General features: G+C 42.8%; 1 protein-coding gene across 1 annotated transcript in view; it reads left to right on the forward strand.

Moving 5' to 3' along the window:
- cfap58 (cilia and flagella associated protein 58) overlaps positions 1 to 19,727 on the forward strand; it is a 91,605-nt gene extending 71,878 nt beyond the window's left edge. Inside the window, exon 18 of the mRNA XM_059552748.1 lies at positions 19,432 to 19,727. Coding sequence (XP_059408731.1) covers positions 19,432 to 19,573 — 142 coding nt within the window. The 3' untranslated portion in view covers positions 19,574 to 19,727. The remainder of the gene's footprint in view (positions 1 to 19,431) is intronic.
- Positions 19,728 to 23,355: the final 3,628 nt, after the last annotated feature.

The following is a 23,355-nucleotide window of genomic DNA, read 5'->3' on the forward strand; positions in this document are numbered from 1 at the left end:
TCCGAGGTGAGGCTGCTCTCTGTGGGTTCATGAGCGCTGAAGAGCTGCTGATGCCCTGGAGCTCACATCTCCAAAAACGTCAAAGCAGATTTTCTAAAAGACGTTATGTTGATTAACAAACCATAGATTTGAAGTCTAAACAAGTACATTGTAGCCTAACAAACTCTTAAAACTACATTCTGTGACACAAAAACAGTATTTTTTATTAAATTCTAATGTTAGTGGATTTGGCCATGGCACTCGCTGTGAGAAATACTGCAAGCAGAGTAATACAAACGGTTGGAGTTACAATATCACTTGAGTATATTTATTCATTTACTTTTCAGAATCTTTTTTTAATACATTTAAATAATATTTTGAACCCCAAACTCAAGACTTCTGTCTGTAGCAGGTAGTGTATGCGTAAATGTGGTGTGGTAAAGTTCACGGCCGTAATGGCATCAGCAGTGTTGCATTGGAAAAATCTTCTCTGAATTTACACATGTTCAGCTTTTGGGGAGCTTCGTGAATGTAGGTTTAAACTCCAGTGTATATGTCTTAAATGGCATTTCAAAGACTCGACAATGGCTTTATAAAGTAAATGAATACTGACACTCCCTTTGTTCCTAATAGCAGTCTCTTGCTGATCAAAAGGTTGGCGCTGTGCAGTTTTACCTCGAATGTTAATGATTGCATGGTTGCTTTCAAGACTAAATGAAATTCCCCTAATTAATTTTAGATTAAAAATAGTGGCCCCAGACGTTTTCCTGCTATCAAATAATCTTTCAGCACCAAGCAGAAGCTAAAGCCAGTCTGTTTTTGTTTTGATAGGTTCAAGTGTGTTTACTGTTCTGTATTATGTCTTGTCCTGTTGGGTTTTATTCTCCATCTTTCACCTAAAAGCTTTTATGCTTCATGCTATTGTTTCCCATTAAATTTCTTTTGTCTCCCTCTTTTTTTCTCTCTCTTTCATTTTTTCAGATGTGCTCACAGACCATTTAAAACTAAATCTCAACTAACCCTTTTTGTTCTCTCTGCTCGCATGGTTCATTGCCACTGAAGTGTGGTAACTGTCTCCATCTGCTTCAAAACTCTGGAAGCGATTTTGGCTTGCTCAGGACATTTGGATTAACTGCTTTAACCACACAATGTAGTGTTTTTTTTTTTTGATACACCTTGGCTTCATGCAGAAGTGTGACCTACTTGTAAACCTGAAGGCTTGGCAAGCTTGTGCTATGTCAAGAGTAAGCTAGACACCCACAGTCAAAAGTGACATACACACTCATATGCCGTAGGAATTATTTTTTTTATTTGTTTTTGTATAACACAGCCAGTATCTTCCAATTTAGCTATATTTTGAAGAATGGCTTCAGCCAGTTGCATAAATACAACCACCATATTGTGTCTTAAGAGCTAATCTGTAATCAAAAAAGATTAAATCAACCAACTCAGGGTGTGTAAATCTGTAAAAAAAATTTATAAATTAATAAATAAAGGCAATGCTAACCATTTTGTTATTTTAAAAACTAATCTGACCAAGTAGAAGTTCATCAAAGGGTGAAGACTGATCTGTTTTATATTTTGGATTCAAATGACTGTTCTTTATTTATTTATTTGTTTCACACCTTCTTACCTTTGTTTTTGTAGTTCTTTTTTTTTTTCAGATCAGACCACAAATTTCCTTCTTGGCATTGCTGGAGAACTCATAAAGTTGGATATTTAAGTGCAAATTAAATATTGCAATACCAAAAAATTATTTTCAGAAGGGGAATGGGTGTATAAGCCTTCATTTCTTAGAAGTTTCTGCATTGAACCATGATTTCACACATGGGATTAATACAACTGAATACAACTGAATTGTATTTTTGTACTACATTTATAGAACCGTAAAAAACACATTGAGAATAAAGCAAATAAACACTATTTACTTCCTTCTTGTCTCCTAAGGAAGACACGTAAAAAGCTCCAAGCATTTGTTCAGTCTATTGATTGAATAAGACCTACTGTAGAAGACCGTACATCGAAATAGAACTTGCTTTTCTCCTCTATCTTTCAAAGAAACATAGGCTGTTTAACCCTATCAAGTCGATTAACGCGGATACGCGTTTTGAGTCATTTTCTCCTGATAACCCCGAAAAGAACTTAAATTACACTTTCAGTTTTAATCGTACAGATAAGAGCAATACATCAATCGAATCTGTAAAGGGTCTACTTTTTTTTGGATACAGACATAATAACAACAAAACTTTGTGCACTTATAAAATAAAGATAACAAACAAGGTGCGCTGTCTGCAGCCTTTGTCTGCGCTGATCTTCTTTTACAAACACGTCATTTAAATGAACTGTAACTCCGTGAATACTCAACGAAAATACATGAGAGAGATATCTATAGAAAGCGTGACATGTCTATTTTTAAACTAAACAAGTGCCGCCGAAAACAGATATTCTGTGATAAAGTAATCCATATGAAAACAACGCGATGTCTGTTTTTCATGTCTCCCTTCATTATATCTAATGTGACCACGCCCCCGCGCTGAACGCGCTATTCAGATTCAAACTGAAGCGCTCAGCTTGAATACACCCATAACAGAAGAAAAAGCAGCCAGACTGTTCAAGTTTCTTTTATTTTACTGTTTGCTTCGCGATGAGAGGAATAACACATAATTCACCCCAAAAAGATGTGATGTGGTTGAGGATTTGAGAAATGGATTTCCTCAGAAAAAAAGAATGAAGCACTTTATTCAGCAGAGATCATAAACATGAGTAAGTCTCTTTTTATTTATTTATATACTTGTACTAGTTTTCAAAATGTCAGGACAGCAAAAAAAAAAGGAAAAAAAAAAAAGAAATCAATAGCAATTAGGAATATTTTAATGCTGTTGCTTGATGTCCTAAATGTTATATAAAGTTTCTGGGTTTTTATTTCGGGGTTTATGACAGTAAGGTAATATTACTCAGAGATTATTTTAAATAAGAGCACAGCACTTTGTTATATATGCTAAAATTGACTTGAAGAAATAAACTTGTGGCATCAATTAACGGCTCTATGTCCCTAGACAGCATATTATCGCAAGCCATCAATATTTCGCTAGCCATCGCAAAACAAACAAATCACTTTAAACATCTTAAACTTTCTGACTGGGCCTTTAATGTTGCCTGTCATCAAATCATTCATTTTCTGACTCTTTTTTTTTTCTTGCCTGCTGAATGGAACCAGGAGAAATGTAATCACAGCTGGCTCGGTTTTGTAAATGCTCTGTTTCAGATGACGTACAATGAATGATGTTGTTTTGATGCCTTCATTTGAAATGAGAGAACAGACAGGAGGCAACCACGACGCTGACAAGTTCACAATAAATTGCATGCAAATGAGGAGATGTGGATTATTGCATTCTGGGTAGCGAGTGAGACAGGCGGCATTGGTGGCCATGTTTATGAGGTGTAATGCAAACAAGAGGCAGTAATGAGAGCTGATCAAGCGTGACAAGGTGCAGAAACACTCAGCAGGCATGTAAGCAAATACGCAAATACAGCCCTTCAGGAATAACTTCATGGCTCATAGTTGAGTGAGCGCTTATTGACTGGAAATATCTTGTGGAGGTTTGGTTGAGTGCAAGGTCAGAGGTTTTAAATAAGAATTCCTTCCTTGAAAGACTTACAGCTTCCACAGTTTCCAATATGGAAGTGTATTTTTTTTTTTTACTTTCTCTCTCTCATATATATATATATATATATATATATATATATATATATGTCTAACAATATATATATATATATATATATATATATATATATATATATATATATATATATATATATATATATATCTTGTTGTATATTTATAAATAGAGCAATAGTCCATTTGACATGCCATGTGTTGCCACCCAACAATGATGTTACAGCAGTGTTAATGTGTAAATTAACTTAATATTTCAATGTGTTGGTTGCATTAATATATTTAACTTTTTTGTTTGACAATCATTCATGCATAAGTAAGAAGTGTTAAAATACTGCTTGATATTATTATTGTGAAATAAAACGAATTCAGCTAATTGAGGCCCTTAAGATCCACTTCCATACACTAGACACATCAGTATTCTGCTTGCTGCTAACTACACACAAACAACATTTAATAAGTATATAAACTTTGACAATGTAATTTTTATTCAGACAGCATTTAGGTCAGTTATTTTGTGTTTGTATAGTAGATTTTCACAAAAAGCCCCTAGTGACTGTGACAACTGTGAAGGGAATAAAAAACCATAACCATGTTTAGGTAATGGACAGAAAAACCTTAAGAGGAATTAGGCTCAGCTGGGGGAGTCTATCCACCTCTGACATTAAGATGAGTCACACTGTATCTAACCATACTGCCATACAGTCTTCAGAATGATTAGCAGCATCTTGCACTTTAATTAGGGAGGGAATCTTGGTATTTAGCCAATTGTGGTTAAGGAAGAGTCTACTCAAACCTGCTCTAGTGATTTGCTGAGTCATGGATGTGGCTGTAGCCACTTTAAGGCCATCACAATAAAGAGCACGGTCTCATGGGATAGATGTAGAAAAAAAATGGCGTAAGATTAAATGAAAGATGCAAATGTGGTTCTTGTCAATCTAGAGCAACCTCCAGTTAAGTCTGTGCTTTTGTGCCAAAACATAATGCAAATGATCCTCTGTTGAGCACTGTGGAGAAATTACATCCCACAGACGGCAGCTTTCAGAGTCTAGCTGACATTGACATTGATTGCATTAGTATTCAGTTGATAGTAGATGGAAATGTGCCCAATGATGTTCAAAGAGGAATCATATGTTTGGCTGTTTGCCTGGACTTTAGAGATTTGTTTGACGTCTCTGTGAACTTCATATAAAGTGGGATCAGGGAGATTTGCTTACACATACACAGACACATATAAGAACTAGCAGTCAAAGCACACACACACACACACACACACACACACACACGTATATGCACCCACACACACAGGAGTGTTATTAAATATGCATTGTAATTTCTTTGCTACTAGCTGCATAAAAATGGAATTGTAAAATAATGAGTGGCAGTACCTTGTAGTCTGATTGCTATTGTTTGTGAAACTATTTTTAACTTGACAAGCTTTCTAAAAAATATGGATGCAACATTTATTCAGTTATTTATTTTTGGCTGTGACCAAAGAAGTGTGTGTCCTAAATTAAAGTAAATGATTTATTAATTTTATTTAATTGTTAATATAAATGTATTTTTAGCATTAGTTTTAGCACCAGGTTTCTGTTGATTTATTTGTAGAGGACTTTCTAGATGCATTTCATGTAGTTTTTATTTTATTTTTGCTCCACCAAAATTCAGAGAGCTATTTTAGATTTTTTATGAATCCATATTAATGTCTTTTCACCCTTACAATCAATGATGGGAAGTTTCATTGAATGTAAGGGTGAAAAGACATCAATATGCACTAACATGTTAAGTGTTCCTATTGTTCCATTGTCCTTAAATATTTAACAGAATATTATGAGTGAGTGAGAGGGTGTGAAGACCAGTTGAGATGTATGGAGAAAGAAAAGCATTTGGTGAAAGATGCTGTATTATTCTGCTGATGAAAAGAACAGCAAAAAAGCGTGAGAGGAATATTCACTGCTGTACTTCTAAAGATTTGAAACCTTCACATTAAAGCCACACACAAATCATTGTCTGTTATTGATTTATTATCTCTAGAGCGGCCATTCTTCCCTCCCTCCCTCCCTCCCTCTTTACTTTATCCTCTGTTTCCCTCTTTTCGCCTGCCTATGTGGAACTATAGATCATAATTGAATTACTGAGGTAGAGGGGACATATAATCAGCCAGATGGAGTGAGCCGACTGATTTGAAAGACAGGCAAATAATCATATCTTTCCTTTTATTATTCCTGCCGGCTTGGGGATGTATTGAATAAACTCTGCATGTAATGTAACTGGTTTCTGCATAATTCCGTATAATACAGTTATGTCCTGATTCCTAATTCACTGATTTGTAAAGTTCTGTTGATTGTTATTACAGTGCTGCTAAACATGCTGATAGATTTATTTGCTTCAATAAACTAATCATGCATTTAATAAACAATAGATGGATGCAATTTAATGGAGGGCCATTGTGTAATTAAAGACCAGGGACAGCAGGAACACTGCAGAATACCTTGCTTTTTTTCCATATAAACAAGTAAACAGGTGTTAAATTGGGCCAGAATGATTCAGAGTAGTGTTCAGCCACTTTTTATTCAAAACAGACACGAATGTTGTTCTTTTCATTTCTTGTATGTTGCTGTAGTCCAGTTTACTTGCTGTACACTTGAAATTGGATATATATATATATATATATATATGTGTGTGTGTGTGTTGGTGTGTGTTCATCCGTGCTGGAAAAAAGCTCAGCATTTACCATACGTGCTCATAGTTGAAGAAGAAATCCCCTCAAAACTATTTTTTTTTATTTTATATTCAGTTTGCTTGTCTTCATTTGGCTTCCTTAATGCTATCAGTACAAGGTCAATAATTCATAAATATACACAATTGCAGTTGAAAAAATATATAAGAGTATACATTTGGTGTCAATTTAATAGACTTCTTTAAACAGTCACAGTGAAACTGCATTTGAAATCTATACACTCTATACACTATATTGCTGAAAAGTTTAGAGTGAAAAGTTTTTTAATTAATTAAAGAAATCAATTACTTTTATTGACCAGGGATGCATTAAAATTAACAGATGCTTATTTTTGTGACTTCTAACTTCTATTATGTGCAACACACAAACCTAAGTTCAAATCAGAGAAAATGTAGTTCTTTTACGAGAGTTCTCTCGTACTGCGTCTTAGCTAAGACGCTACGGGAAAAGTCTCTTTTCACGAAATACTGAAGCAAAAAATTATCCTTAATTTTGAATTTTTGTAAAGCACATTTGCAGCAGTACACAGCCATAGGCGAGACGGCTCGCTCGCTCATTGGCTGCTTCTGCGGCAAGTGCACAGCCTATCGAGCGCAGGCTGATGCCCTATCAGACCAATAAGGGCGCTTTGCGCCCTTCACGCCATTTCCCGCCGAAACGGGTGTGGCCCAACCTTATAAAAGGAGCTCGAAGAGACTGACTCACCTGATTTTTCATCTCTTCAGCGAAGCTCACGCATCGCTGGATCACGGAGGAAGCAAGCGCCGTCTGAGAGGCATATCAGCGGGATGAGCCATTCTGAAGCTGCTGGCCTTCGCCGCCTTCCACTGCCGTTCCTGCTGCGCTGTCCGGCGCCTATATCCTTTCAATTCTGTTATATCCAGCTGTTCTTTATGCGTGTGTGTGTGTTCGCCCTGCGACACACACTCGTAAAAGAGCTTGCGTCTTTTTTAAGATGCCTTCCTGCGGCTCGTCAGAGCCCCACTCAACGAGGGAGACCGGTACGTCATCTGTGTCTCTTGCCTGGGTGAAGATCATGCAGCGCTCGCGCTCGCTGACGGCAGATGCCCTCACTGCGAGCTGTTGCCATGGTGACTCTGAGGACTCGCCTGGCCTTTTTCTCTGAGCCTGCATTCTCCGCTGCGCTGAAGGCGCCGTAAAAGCGCCGTTTCCAGCGGATTCCGGAACCGTCTTCAGCTCAACCGAGCTCGCCGGTTCGCCCTGCTTCACCTGCCTCCCCTGCATCGCTTCCCGATGGGCAGCGCCCGCTATTTGCCACCGCGTCGTCCGAGGAAGTCGATCTCAGGGCCGCGTCGGGGGAAGTGGACACGTGCTCTCTGCTAGCTTCGGACAGTGAGCGCTGGGCAAGCTCCGAGGATCTCGCGCCTTCTGCTCAGAAGCCCAGCAGACAAGCTGATATCGAGAAGGAGCCGGGGCGAGTGCTTGCGATGGCCGCGATGAGTCTCGGCCTCGAGTGGTCTGCACCAGCGCCCCCCTCTCGTTCCCGGCTGGATGGTATGTTCCTTTCGGATGAGCGTACTTCTCAAAGCCCGCCTCATTTCTTCCTGAGCTTCACGAAGAGGTGGCAAAGGCTTGGAACGCTCCATATTCAGCGCGAACTCGTTCGTCTGTCTCACTAGCATTCTCCACACTGGATGATGCTACAAACAGGAACTACCAGTCACTTCCGCCGGTGAAACAGGCGATAGCGACGCACCTTTGTCCGCCCTCTGCTGGACGGCGGACGAAAGCGGTGTTGCCATCTAAAGCCTGCTGCATGACGCTGCGTCTGCACTACTCACGATGGCTGCTTCATAGAAGCGCAGGTGTACGAGTTCCGCTGTGGCCGAGCTCTCACCCAAGCGCGCTGCTGTTTCAGTTCCAGGAATTGGGACTGTCTCAGCGTTTTCTGCAACGCGCAAGCCTGCACAGTTGCCCGCTTGCCTGCACACAAAAGCCGTTATCACAACAGCTTCAGCAACGCAGCTCGAGACCCCCGTTCTCGCTCTACCGGCCGTCGCCCCGCGCCGCGGGGACCGCGGCAGAGGATTACGGTGAGGCTGGGAGCCCCGAAGCCATCCTAGGAAAGCGCCGGTGTACGAGTCACCACGGCCGAACTCTCACCTAAGTGCGCCGCTGTTTCAGTTCCAGGGATTGTGACTGTTTCAGCATCTTTTGCAATGCGCAAGCCTGTACAGTTGCCCACTTGCCTGCACACAGAAACCGTTATCACGGCTACCCAGATATTTCCCGAAAAGGTGTAATTTCTGGTGTCCCGGCCACGGCCGATGGTGCTATAAATGTAGTGACTATGCCCACTGCTCAGTGCCCATCTCCACATGTAAGCACAGCCCTTCACACAGGGCTCGCGCCCATAAAAGCGATTCAAGTCGATCGCGCGCACTACATAGTAAACGTGCCCACTCCTCAGTGCCCACGATCACTATGTTACACGCGTCATGTGGTTTCTGTAAAAACAAAAACGCGCTCCCCGCCTCAAATGCCACAGGCATAACGCCCATGGTGCAGTGCACCCAAGCGCCGCCGTTGCCCAGTCAACAGAGCGCGCTTCGCATCCAGCCCTTAGCCATTCATGCGGATGCATGGTCAGCGCTTCCAGGGGTTTCGGATTGGGTGCTAGGCATTATAAAGGCCCATACTGGATCTAAGACAGCTGAACAAGGCATTGATGAAACGCAGTTTCAGAATGCTTATGACCAGGAAGCTCCTCGCGCAGATTCGCAGAGGGGGCTGGTTCATGTCAATAGATCTGAAGGACGCGTATTTTCAAATACAGATAGCGTCAAGTCACAGGCGATATTCGAGATTCGCCTATGAGGGCCAGGCATACCAGTTTACAGTCCTGCCGTTCGGCTTGTCCGTGGCTCCTCGTACGTTTACGAGGTGCATGGATGCAGCACTCGCTCCTCTCAGAGGCATGCGAGTGCTGAATTATTTGGACGACTGGCTGATTATGGCTCGATCACAAGCGAAGCTCGTGGAGCACACGGCCGTTTTACTCGATCACCTCGAGAAGCTCGGTCTCAGTGTCAATTGGGCGAAGAGTTCGCTGAACCCCAGTCAGACGATTCTGTTTTTGGGTATAGTTCTGAACTCATGTTCCATGACGGCGTGGCTGTCACCACAGCGCGCGTTGGGCATTCAGCGCGCAGCGAGTTCTCTCCGCTGCGGCGCGAACCGTTTGCTCAAGCACTGTCAGAAGGTGCTGGGTCTCATGGCCTCAGCATCTCCGGTTCTGCAGCTGGGCCTGCTCCGCATGTGCCCCCTGCAGCTCTGGCTGAAGGCGCGGGTGCCGCGCAGAGCGTGGGTGTCTGGCCGACTGCGTCTCAAGGTCAATCAGGGCTGTGTCACAGCCCTGAAACCCTGGACAGCAAACGGCTGGTACCAATCAGGTGTAAGCCTGGGGACTTCCTCGAATGTGAAGATGGTGTCGACGGACGCCTCCACTTTAGGATGGGGAGCGCTGTTCGAGGGCAGACCGTCCTTTGGCCTGTGGTCAGAACGGGAAAAGCTCCATCATATCAACTGTCTGGAAATGCTGGCAGTGGAGAACGCGCTGATGCGCTTTTGTCCCCAAATCAAGGGCCACCATGTCTTAGTCCGTTCGGACAACATGTCTGTGGTGTCCTACATAAAACGCCAGGGCGGTCTCGGGTTTGGAAGAACCAACCATGGTTCCCAGATTTGATGCAGTTAGCAGACATCGCCCCGTGGCCAGTGCCGTTGAGGAGGGACCTCCTCTCGCAGGCCAGGGGCTTGATTTGGCACCCTCAACCGGAGTTGTGGTCCCTCCATGTGTGGGCGCTCAACGGTTACCCGCTGATCTCTCAGTGGGAGTGCTAAATACCATCACTCAGGCTAGAGCTCCGTCGACACGGCGGCTGTATGCCTCGAAGTGGTCGGTGTTCTCCAGCTGGTGCACGGCTCGGGGATGTTCACCCCTTAGTTGTGAGGTGACGGAGGTTCTCTCCTTCCTACAGGAGCTGTTGGATAAGGGCAGAGCCCCATCCACGCTCGAAGTTTATGTGGCGGCCATCGCAGCATTTTCTGAACAGCGCTCGGTCAGTCAATAGGAAGGAACGATTTGGTCATCCGCTTCCTTAGAGGAGCTAGGAGGCTGAATCCTCCCAGACCTCCGTCAGTCCCTATATGGGACCTCGCGGCGGTTTTGGAGGCCATGAAGGGTCCCCCTTCTGAGCCTATTCAATCGATTAGCCTCCAGCATCTGTCGTTCAAGACAGTATTCTTGTTGGCTCTCACTTCAGTGAAGCGTGTGGGTGACCTGCACACGCTCTCGGTGAGCCTGTCGTGCTTGAAGTTTGGGCCTAATGACTCAAGGGTCATACTCAAACCTAGGCACGGTTATGTGCCGAAGTCCCTCAACACGCCGTTTCGGGCTCAGGTTATTGCCCTGTCTGCCCTGTCGGTGTCAGGAGAGGATGGAGACTCGAGTCTTCTTTGCCCTGTTAGGGTTTTAAGAGCTTATGTGTCTCGCTCCGCTGTCTTTCGACAGACTGAGCAGCTGTTTGTCTCGTTCAGTGGACGTTCCAAGGGAATGGCTGTTTCGAGACAGACTCTATCCAGATGGATAGTTGACGCCATAGCGTTAGCTTACGCTTCCAGGGGCCTTCAGTGCCCACTGGGCGTCAGAGCACACTCCACAATGGGCGTCGCCTCATCGTGAGCGTGGTCTACTGGGATCTCCTTGCAGGATATATGTATGGCGGCAGGTTGGGCCTCGCCGTCTGCATTTATCAGGTTCTATAACCTGGAGGTTCCCGCCTTGCAAGCAAGGCTGCTGTCGGTATAGCCGAATCAGGGCCCTGATGGGAATTCTGAGTTCGTTAGCGTTATGCGCTGCTGACTGTTATATGGGCAGTATTGCGTAAGACCCGCATTGCCACATTGGTCAGGCCTTGCCTCGACTGTGTGATGATTGTATTGGCGCATCTACGGGTGCTGCTAGATATGGGACGGAGGGCTCCCCCCCTCTCCTGTCCTGGGCTCTCTGTGAGTCCCTCGGGTGACTGTGCACTGTAAATCCTTGGCGTTGCTTCAGGTTTATTGGTGTGTGATCCCTGCGCGCACGGCGTTTTACATGGGGTTCCCGTAGCGTCTTAGCTAAGACGCAGTACGAGAGAACTCTCGTAAGAGAACGTACTCGGTTACTAACGTAACCTCGGTTCTCTCTAGAAGAGGGAACGAGTACTGCGTTCTCTGCCGTGCGTACGATTCACTCTGGTTCGATTCGGCGATGAAATAAATCAGGTGAGTCAGCCTTTTCGAGCTCCTTTTATAAGGTTGGGCCACACCCGTTTCGGCGGGAAGTGGCGTAGAAGCAGCCAATGAGCGAGCGAGCCGTCTCGCCTATGGCTGTGTACTGCTGCAAATGCGCTTTACAAAAATTAAAAATTAAGGATAATTTTTTGCTTCAGTATTTCGTGAAAAGAGACTTCCCTTTCAAGGGAACTTCGAACTGCGTCCTCTGAGGGGACACTATGGGGAACACCTCGTCGTGACCCGTGTCTGAAGCATACTTTGAAAAACGCCAACGTGTTGGCCGGCGACAGCCTCTGACGTCACTACCAGCGCGACTATAAATACGCGCCCGTAGGACCCGTCAACATCTTCTTCGTCTTCAGTTGACTGTTTTGTTTGAAGACGTGCATCTGAGAAACGACCAAAACGGTAAGAGCGATCTATTACTGTTTTCATCATGGCTTCCACTAGCAAGGCGTTTAGACAGTGTGTGCATCCGTGTCAGCGTTATCTGACACCCGATGACACGCACACTCTTTGCGTCTCTTGTTTGGGCGAAGAGCACGCGCGCGATGTCCTTGAGGGGGCGGTCTGCGTGCACTGCGAGCGTTTCTCTCTGAGAAGGCTCCACTCTCGTTTGTCTCTCTTTTCGAGGAAAGAGGGACAGCCATCTGGATCCCGCGGCTCAGGTCCCGCCGTTGCCGAGGCACGGAGGAGAATGAGCTCGTGGGGATCACAAATGGATCTCGCTGAGGGGTGTAGAGAGGGACCTTCCTTTTCACACTCTCCGGCGGCGAACGAGAGCGAACTTCGGGAGGCAGATGTGGTATCATTAACCCATTCTGACACTGAAGTTAGTGCTCTGCTGGGTTCTACCCAGGAAGAGCAGGAGATGTCTGAGAGTGGTGAAGAAGCTGAGGCTGAGCCTTCTCAATCCTCCTGTCCCGCGTATGAGGAGCTGTTAGAGGTTATGGATTGCGCCACGGCAAAATTAGTTTTGCCATGGAAGCGTGCCAGCAAGGTGGCGCCACGAGGTCGCCTCGCTGAGCGGTACTTGTCTGACCATAGCCCTCCAGCCCAGGTGAGCCTTCCATTCTTGCCTGACTTACATGCAGAAGTCGAAAAGGAATGGAAGAGGCCGTTTTCCTCTCGCATCCACCGGTTTCAGCATACGAGCTATGCTAATATCGAGGGCTTGCATGAGAACAGCTATGAGAGGATGCCCCCTGTAGAAGAGACGCTGGCTTGCTATCTCTCTGTGGGGCAAACATCCTCTCTTAAATCTCCCGCTTTGCCATCTAAGCCCCTCCAAGATACATCCCGCTTAAATGGCAGGTCATACGCGGCAGCCGGTCAGGCTGTGGCTTCACTGCACACGATGGCGGTGCTCCAGGCCTACCAGGCTGACCTGCTGAAGGACCTGGATACAGGTGAGGGCCTTTCACCTGACCAGGTAGCCGAGCTGCGCCGCACCACAGACCTCTCTCTCCGAGCTACCCAGCAGGCCGCCTCCGCCATGGGCAGGTCTATGGCGGCCATGGTGGTGACGGAGAGACATCTGTGGGTGAACCTGGCTGACATCGGGAAGGAAGAAAGGGGGTTTCTTCTCGATGCTCCGGTCTCGCCTTCTGAGCTTTTTGGTACCTCCGTCGAGATGGTGGTCGGGAAGTTCAGGGAGGCAAGGGCGCGCTCAGCGGCCTTTAAATCCTTCATTCCACGAAGGTCCAGGTCCGAGCCCGAGCAACTCAGGGTTCCTGGCCCATCTCGATCTGAGGGTCGTAGAAGGGCGCAGAAGGCTAGTGTTGCGGCTCGCGCTCCTCCCCCGCCTAAGGGCAGGGGCAAGAGGAACCGCGGGTCACGGAGCGGTAAGCAGGGTCTGAGGGACGTGATTCGGACGAGGCAGCGTCCTCGCCCGGGTCAGAGCGGTAGGATGACCTAGTAGCTCCGGATGTTTTTAACCTCTGTTTTTTGTCCTCCCCTGCCTAATTCCCCTGTAGCCACCAGCTTTCCACCTGATCGAGGTTAGGTGGACGGTCTCTCACATAACAGTCTCCTTTCTGGACCTATGATGTTTTGGTTGGTTCTATGTTCATAGCAACCGCCTTACTGACGGTCCGGACCAGAAGGGGGCGCCCCGCAGCGGGACTCCAGTACAGGAGGGTGGGTGAGTAGGTAACCCTTGCTCTACCTGTTTATGGACGTTATGTTGCTGGTGGTTATATGTCTACTAACAATCTCTGTGAGTTTCCTTTACAGTAGCTAGGTGGCCAAAGAATTGGCACAGCACTGCAGGGAATTCCATAGATGTCCGGCCAGGTCACCCTGAGGGGCCGCCTGGCGCATCCGGGGAGGTGGTGGTTACGGCAAGAAGCTCTGTGTTTACTGCCTCAGGTGATGCTCCCCTCGCCTAGAAAAGAGGGTTGGAGCTCACCGCTCCCGTGCGATCCAGCGCCTCTGCGATGCTTGGGAACCTCTCTGTACACACGCTTGCCTGTGTACTTTCTCAAAGCCACATAGTGGTCAGTGTGCACGTTAACGCTTTGCGCACTGTCTGAAATCCACGTAAAGTGGTAAGTGTGCACGCATGACTTTGCGCACTTTCTAAAATCCTGTATGGTAGGGGTTACGCGCTTCGCTTCGTTCCCTTTCTTGTGATGATTAGCCCTGGGTTCCATGGGCTTCATTCAACCAGTGTGTATTTGTTATACACCTCAAGCATCGCTTCCCTTAACATGAGGGGCTGGGTGGACTCCCACATATTGTGGTTATCAGGTGGTAGGCTTCATCAGGCCTCCCTGATGGTGAGCTCCCACATACTGTGGTTGCCAGGTAGTAGGCCTCACCAGGCATCCCTGGAGATTTGGCTCCCACATACGGTGCGTCTCCACTAAATAGCATATTGTGGTTTTCAGATAGTAGGCTTCACCAGGTCTCTCTGAAGGTGAGCTCCCACGTTCGGTGGTCGCCAGGTAGTAGGCCTCACCAGGCCTCCCTGGAGATTTAGCTCCCACATACTATGCGTTTCCACGGAATAGCATGTTGTGGCTTTTTCAGATAGTAGGCTTCACCAGGTCTCTCTGAAGACGAGCTCCCACATACTGTGGTTGCCAGGTAATAGGCCTCACCAGGCCTCCCTGGAGATTTAGCTCCCACATACTATGCGTTTCCACGGAATAGCATATTGTGGCTTTTTCAGATAGTAGGCTTCACCAGGTCTCTCTGAAGACGAGCTCCCACATACTGTGGTTGCCAGGTAGTAGGCCTCACCAGGCCTCCCTGGAGATTTAGCTCCCACATACTATGCGTTTCTACGGAATAGCACATTGTGGTTTTCAGATAGTAGGCTTCATCAGGTCTCTCTGAAGACGAGCTCCCACATACTGTGGTTGCCAGGTAGTAGGCCTCACCAGGCCTCCCTGGAGATTTAGCTCCCACATATTGTGCGTTCCACTAAATAGCACATTGTGGTTTTCAGATAGTAGGCTTCATCAGGTCTCTCTGAAGACGAGCTCCCACATACTGTGGTTGCCAGGTAGTAGGCCTCACCAGGCCTCCCTGGAGATTTAGCTCCCACATACTGTGCGTTTCCTAAAAAACGAGCTCCCGCGATTTGTGGTTGTCAGGTAGTAGGCCTCACCAGGCCTCCCTGGAGTTGAGTTCCATATTGCTTTCAGTTTCCACTGAGGTGGTTATCTGGTAACAGATAGTAGGCCTCTCTAGGCCTCTCTGTAGGTGAACTCCCACATATTGTGGTTATCAGGTAGCAGGCTTCACAGGCCTCTCTGAATGTGAGCTCCCACATACTGTGGTTGTCAGGTAACCTTTCAGTACACACGCTTGCCTGTGTACTTTCTCAAATCCACATGGTGGTCAGTGTGCACGTTAACGCTTTGTGCACTGTCTGAAATCCACGTAAAGTGGTAAGTGTGCACGCAAGACTCTGCGCACTTTCTGAAATCCACGTAAAGTGGTAAGTGTGCACGCAAGACTCTGCGCACTTTCTAAAATCCTGTATGGTAAGGGTTACGTGCTCCGCTTCGTTCCCTTTCTTGGGATGATTCGCCCCGGTGTTCCTTGGGCTTCATCCAACCAGTGTGTATTTGTTATACACCTCAAGCATCGCTTCCCTTAACATGAGGGGCTGGGTGGACTCCCACATATTGTGGTTGTCAGGTGGTAGGCTGAGAACTGTACATGCACTCCCCCCACCCACAATTCCTGCCAGCCCGGGACTCGAACTCACAACCTTTCGATTGGGAGTCCGACTCTCTAACCATTAGGCCACGACTTCCCCTCCTCTTCTAGAGAGAACCGAGGTTACGTTAGTAACCGAGTACGTTTAGTGTTTTATTACCCAATACATTTTGTCTAATAGCTTTTTAGTAAAATAATCATTTTTTTGTTTTAGTTTTTTTTGCTGAAAACCTGCTTTTATCGCTGATCTCCATCTTTACAGCAAAAGCAGACTTGTGCACACTGACTCAACAATATTTCTAGTTCTGAGTGTGGTGTACTTGAACTAGTTGTTGATATCGGAGCGTCTCAGCTGTGCAGGGGGTTAACTGTATGTGTCCACTGGCACAGAGCCAAATGTGCATTTCCAATGCTCCATTCTTTATTTGATCTGACTCATGCATGAGATTATGGGACTGACAAGCGGGGAAAGTGGTGCGAACATTAAAAAGTTGAGAAATGCTATACTGTGGGTGTCAGCCAGCTGCTGTGAGATGAAGGCAGTGGATTCTGTCACAAGCATTTCAAAATCTGTCAGTAATGATGCAATTTCTCGAGGGTTAAAAGCTTAAATTGTTCAAGTTTGGGGACTGTGGTATTTGTAAAAAAACTAAGAATTTTTTTGTAGCAGCCATTACTACAGTCTTCAGTGTCACATGATCCTTCAGAAATCATTCTAATAATTTCTCATTCAGTTTTTTTTTTTTTTTTTCCAGTATTCTTAATAAAATTTGAAACGGAAATCTTTTAGCCTGCTAGGTTGCTTTTCTGTAACTTTTGTTCAGTTTAAATGTTTCGAAAAAAAAAAAAAAACCTGGTTAATTATAAGCTTTTTTGTGCTTTTATCTTTTTACATTTATTATTATTATTATTTTTTAATTCTGCATCGTTTCAACACAGATGTGACGTTTTCTTAATGAGTTGACTCATCAGTGTCTCATAATTATTATTTATCCAGTGAGAAAATGCTTTACTAAATTATTCCTGACAGTGCATGACAGACACTTTACACTAGTGAAAGATGTGTTCATGGATGGAAAGTGAGTGTTTGTTTACACTTTGTGTTTCTGAGTGGCAGAAATTCTTTTCCATATACCACTAAGTCTCTGACACAAATAATAAAAAAATAATAATACTGTTTTTATTGTATTTTTGATCAAATAAATGCTGCATTGGTGCGCATATGACCCTTCTGCCAAAACAATTAAAAAAAAACTTGGTTATTGGACAGTGTACAGTTTATCCAGTCAGCTCCTTTCAAATAAAACACAATACCTTTAATTTCCTAAATTACTAATTCATAAAGTCCTCACAGAGGAAATTGCTTCCCTCCTTCTGGTCGAGAATCAGGGTTAGTAACCTTTAGGGTGAACCACAGATTGTCGGTAGCTGTTTGTTCCAGATGACAATAACACTTCTCGTCAACCATACTGAGTTTCAGTCAAAGCTTGTTCACAGATGTCTAGAGCCACATCCAAGAATCAGCATATTTCATCTTACCCGCAACATTCATTCCATTCTGTTTGTTTACCAGTGGCAGAAACAAAGGTTGGACTAGCTGAATGTTTGCACGTGTTTAAAGCTTGTTGCCAAATGCCTTCATCGGTCCCACTGTGAAATTGCATTACACAGTCAGAGAATATTAATTCATGACATTTGGTATTCAAAAAACAAAGTAAATGAGTGATGTGTGTGTGTGTTTGAGAGGTCCTGGAATAATAGTGTGTTCAACAAGAGATCCGTGATCACTGGAGCACAGTTGAAAGTGAGCTGGATAGTAACAGATGTTTTCTCCTGGGAAATAGAAAGTGTGTGGCTCTTTTTGTTTTGTGTGTGGGTGTTGGACAGGAGCGTAAGCTACAAGAGGACAGATAAATGATAAATGACAGACAGTGTATGTAAATGTGAGTTTGTGTGCATGGCTGGAAATGTTTTTTGTGATTTGTTTAGATGTGGGTGCTTCACCTTTCAGCGGATGTTTATCTGTGGGACGGTAACAGAAAAACTTACCCAGCCATGCATCTTTCTGCACTTTAAGGGGTCTTACACACTCAGGATGCTTTCTTGCGTTTAACAGCTGTTAGATGAGTGCAATGGAATGGAACATCGCAAGGTCTTCAGACATTCGAACAACTTGTCACTAGTTATCCATAATTAAGACAGAAATTTTCCAACAGGTTTTTTTTTTGCACACACTCAATACACTCAAGGTGTTTGTCAAACTGCCTGCTTCTTTTGATTGATCCACTGATGTAGAAGTAACATTAAAGCACCGAATATAAATTTTTTCTACATGCTGCTTTAAGCCTATTATGTATATTTGTATAAACATTTTTGTGAAGTGGCTCTTTCATGTGATATTTCAGGAATTTCTCAATTATTTGTCTTTTGCTGTTGTTGTTAAGGCCATATGATCAGTTGATTACACATTCACATTTAGTTTGCTGCTGTTATATTAAAATAGTTTTAATACCCCAAGCTTTCATTGAATAAATATATAAATAGATAAATACATAAAATATATAACTTTATAACTTTTCAGTGGATATAAATAAATGTTTATTTATTTAGTTTATATATATATATATATATATATATATATATATATATGTATATATATATATATATATATATATATATATATATATATATACTCTTTAAAAAAAGTCTTATTAAGAATATGTAATATTAAATATAATATTCAGATTTCAAAGTAAGCTGTATCTTAGAAGATGGGTTTTATCCAAAATAATTTACCATGGAATTATTACAGCAACAGTCATCATGTTATCTAAATTATAATATATTTTTTTATATAAAATAGAGAGAAGGAGATTTTTAATAGAACCAAAAAAATAAATAAAAATTAAAATAATAATAATAATTTTTCTTACAGAGTACTGCTGTCAAACGATTAATCGTGATTAATGGCATCCAAAATAAGTTCTTGTTTACATAATATATGTGTGTGTACTGTGTATATTTATTGTGTATATATAAATACACACAGACAGCATTTATTTTGAAAATATTTACATTTATATTCATATTAATATATATATATATATATATATATATATATATATATATATATATATATATATATATATATATATATAACATTTTAAGGTAACATATTTTTCTTAAATGTATACATGCATGTGTGTGTATTTTTATATACATAATAAATATACACAGTACACACACATATATTATGTAAACCAAATATTTTATTTTGGATGCGATTAATCACAATTAATCATTTAACAGCACAACAACACATTTGCATTTATTTATTTATCTATTTAAATGTATGTAACTTTTAATACATGACATTTGAAACATAGACGTTCAACCCTATTGGAGTGAGACTCTGATAACATAAAATAAATAAATAAATAAACAAACATATGATGATTGTGCACATGAAGACAAAGTCAGGCACAACACAGACAAAACTCAAGAGCACATCTTGTGAGTATGACCCCTTATATTGTATCTTTCTGCTCTGTGTTGTCTGCAGGGAGAAGGAGCGAAGTCTTGCCCAGGCAGGACAGCCTGTGATCCAGCCTCAGCGTCCGGACGGCCCTAGATTCACTGGAGGAGGCTTCAGTTTGAAGCAGCACAACAGGATGACACTTCAAGCCCTGGAACAGCAGTCCTGATGCCCACCAGAACCCTCTGAGGACCCTCTTCATCCATCATCTCCTCTTGATAGACCGTATTTTCTCGTATTCTTTCAGCTCTATTAGTTCTGGCAAGATACACAGTCGGCTGCTGTAAGCCATGCACTTTATTTCTGGAATAAATAAAGTCTTATTTCTCCGAAAAGTTTCTGTTTCCTTCTTTAATAAATATTTAGACAAATCCATACACAAAGACAAATGTCTCTGTTTGCCTCTCTAGTCCTCTGTTGCTCTCTGTTTGTCTGTGGCACTCTCAGATGTAGTGTACTCTTGTTTTCTAGTGTGCAGGTGCTGTTTGCTGCCGAGTATAATCTGACAGGCAATGTGGGCTTTTTTGTGGATTTGTGACTATGTGCAATGAATTGTATTCTGGTTGGTCTATAAGAGCCTACACACTGTAATTGTTTAAGTCATTTTAGACATAAAAAACCCAGTGAGCTGACTTTGTCAACTGCCTACGTAAGCAGCATCCTAACAAAATGAAATCTCATAAGTGGAACGCTCTACATAAACAGCAACCCTTTGCATCATATAAATAGTACTCTTGACATAAAGTGCACAATTTGGCTTTATGAATTAACCATTCTGCAAAGCTTATAGCAAAATAATCTAATAAAATCAGAATAAAAGTACATAGCACAAGTATTGTATATTTTATGTAATACGACACACAAATACAGGGTAAACAACCTTTTTAATAAGACTGAGGTAGTTACTGTATACTGTAGTGATTTCAATAGTTTGTCATTAGCATGCTGCTAAGTTAATAACAAGATGTCCAAGACCTAAAATAACACAACGCACAAATATTTGGTATACAGTATATTTTTAATGAGACTTAACTATTTTTATTGAATTTAATAGAGTTTTGCATTTGGCATGTTGCAAAAGTAATGAGATGGTGTTCCAATAAGAATAAATAAAATACTCTAATACGCATACAAATATATATATATTATAGGACTGAACTGTTTTGATTGATTTTGATAAATGTTTGCATTTAGCATGTTGTTAAACTAATGACAAGATGTTCCAATAAACATGTGCTAATGAGCTTACAGCAAAACACTGTAATTTGCATAACAATCACAGCACACATAAATATTGGGTAAAAAGTTAATAAGACTTAACTTAGAGGTTTGCATTTAACATGTTGATTACCGGCGTTTATGTTTTCAGCTGCATCGTGCTCTTATTTTGAAAGCATCTGATTATTCGATTTTGCTTCCTTGTTTCTGGCCTAGTCTTCTTTATTTATATCTGTTCCTTGTTTGCCCTCATTAGCATGTGCATATCTACCAATATTTTAGCGTTGAGAGTTTAGCACCTGTATGCTGTAATGCTGTAAAATACCAGACCGTTCTCATCCCAAGGCGTCATATACTGACCCTTTTGACATTTCGTCAACATCCTATGCACATGGAACCCTCTAGCATCAATATTAGACGCAGATAAATATGGGCCAGAAGGCGCCACCTAGCGGTCTAACCCTAACCCTAACCCTAACCTTAACCCTAACCCATAATCTGTGTCTCATATTGACGCTAGAGGGTGCCATATGCGTAGGATGTTGACGAAATCTCACAAGGGTCAGTATATGACGCCTTGGGATGAGAATGCGTTAAAAATACTGTAGCATTTTGCTGCCAAAATCATGTTTTTTTCATTGATGAACATCTGAAAATAGTTGTGTTCTGACAAAATAAAATGCAACATTTAATTATATTAAAGTAAACATTTTACCCATACCCATATTAGAGATCCTGAAAGCGTTCAAAAGATTTCCCTGTCGCTATAGTGAAGGCTTTTTCACGTTTTTGTGTTGCCATCAACCATTCAGCATTGTGATTTTACAAAACCTCCAAAATAGTTAGTCACATAATGTTCCTGGAGTAACTGAGTGCCTGTGAACAAAGAGGGCAGCATGCAGGCCAAATGCTTCTGAACTGGCATCCACCAGCCGATGATCTACCTTTGAGAAATGTAAATGAATGGCGGCGTCCAAGTAATACATATACTTCCACAAGCACCCTAGTGTTTGCCACTGATCTTTGTCTAGTCTTGCACTTACGTGTTAAAGTATGTGCTTGTATTGTAGGCCCTTTGGTGAATCATTGTGTATTCTTTGGGTTATTCTGGTTCCTTGTTTGTTGTTTGATATTTGTGGCTTTTTGCTTTGTAGTTTGTTCGTTTCAGACAGTTGCACTTGGGTTCTATAGCTTCACTCTGCCTGAGCTTTTGTTACAGAAGGCAACACAGTCATGCTGCGTACCTTTTGAACCAGCTTCTTTTTGAAAGTGCACTTTTGATGCCTTAAAAGGGCCACCTACATAGATACCTCACTACATTTAGAAAAAAAGAGCCATTGTTGACAGGTTGCTCAATTTTGTCTCGCAGCTTACAGAACTGATGACTCACTGAAATGCCAAGTGTGTCGTTTGAGAGTTTCAGGTTTTGATATGTATTGCATGACTGGATGATCTAATCATGCCTAGTATAAGTGGGTTTTTTTTTAATAACAGATATAATGTGAGCAAGTTGATGGCTGGGTGAATTGGATGTTTCTTGTCTTTCCCTGTTGTGTTTGGATCCAGTTAGTTTAAACATCATAGTAATTGGGCACTTCTTCTAATACATCATCTTTTGATGTATTAGCACGTCTGTATTGCATTTCTTCCCAGTTGAAGCCATAATCGTTTTTGAAGTGTTGAAACCTTTTAAAGAGACTAGATGTGCCATAAAATGGTTACAGCTAGTGCCAAGTTTATATCAAATGTTATGATATTTTGTTAAAGAGCAGCGGCTGCCATCTAAAGTGAGCTCTATTCCCATCATCCATCAGTGGCTGATGATTGCAGCATTCATTTCTTTGTGCTTCATTATGACGGTTTTGCCTAGATCTGTTTTGGGTTTTGTGATGTATATAGGATAACTGTGAGAGAAAGAGACTGCACTGGAGCAAAGGAATAAAACTGATGCTCTTTATTTATCGCCACATTACCATAGAGCACTGTCATGTTAAGACACAGGGACGGTCCCTCTGGAGTCACCTCAGGTCAAGTGCCTTGATCAAGGGCAAGCTGGAGTTTGGCATTTACTGGGTTTGAACCTTCACCCTTTTGATATCTAGCCCAGATGTTTAACTACTAAGCTGTACACCTGTTTAGAAATGATTAAGATATTCACTGTACATGGTTTCTTATCATGTATACATTCATCTTCTCTGCCTCCAGTGCTGTCATAACACATTGACTTTAGTACATTCTCAGTGTTTAAGGCAAGCCTTTTTGCTTCTCTCCTTATACAACCAGCTTTCAAGGCCGAATCAAAGGAGGACCACAAACCAGACTGTGGATGATGCTGAAAGAGGGGCATTCTAATGACAATGAGCTGCCAGTGAAATGGAACCGTCCCATGCTGGCTGCCTCTGTCTGCTGAGAGGGTTGTTAAATGCAACTGGTACTGCTGCAGTTTTTTCTCCCTCCCTTTCTCCCTCTCACTCTATCTCTACAGGGTGCTCGGTGGAGTGATGTTAACAAGCTGTGCTCACAAAGTACTGTACAAATGGAGGTGTGTGTGTGTGTGCATTTATGGGACACACGGAGTTGAGTCAGACGCGTTTCAGCACAGCAGGTTCTTTGTCTCTGAAGACGTCAGATTAGGAGCTTCAGTCCAGTTGTGTTCTCATCAGACGCTACAAGGGAAAACGAAACATCTGTATGAATCTATCGTATCAAGAGCACCTTATTATCTAAAATGAA

Source organism: Carassius carassius, chromosome 6 (assembly GCF_963082965.1).
Source record: "Carassius carassius chromosome 6, fCarCar2.1, whole genome shotgun sequence".
Classification (NCBI taxonomy): domain Eukaryota; kingdom Metazoa; phylum Chordata; class Actinopteri; order Cypriniformes; family Cyprinidae; genus Carassius; species Carassius carassius.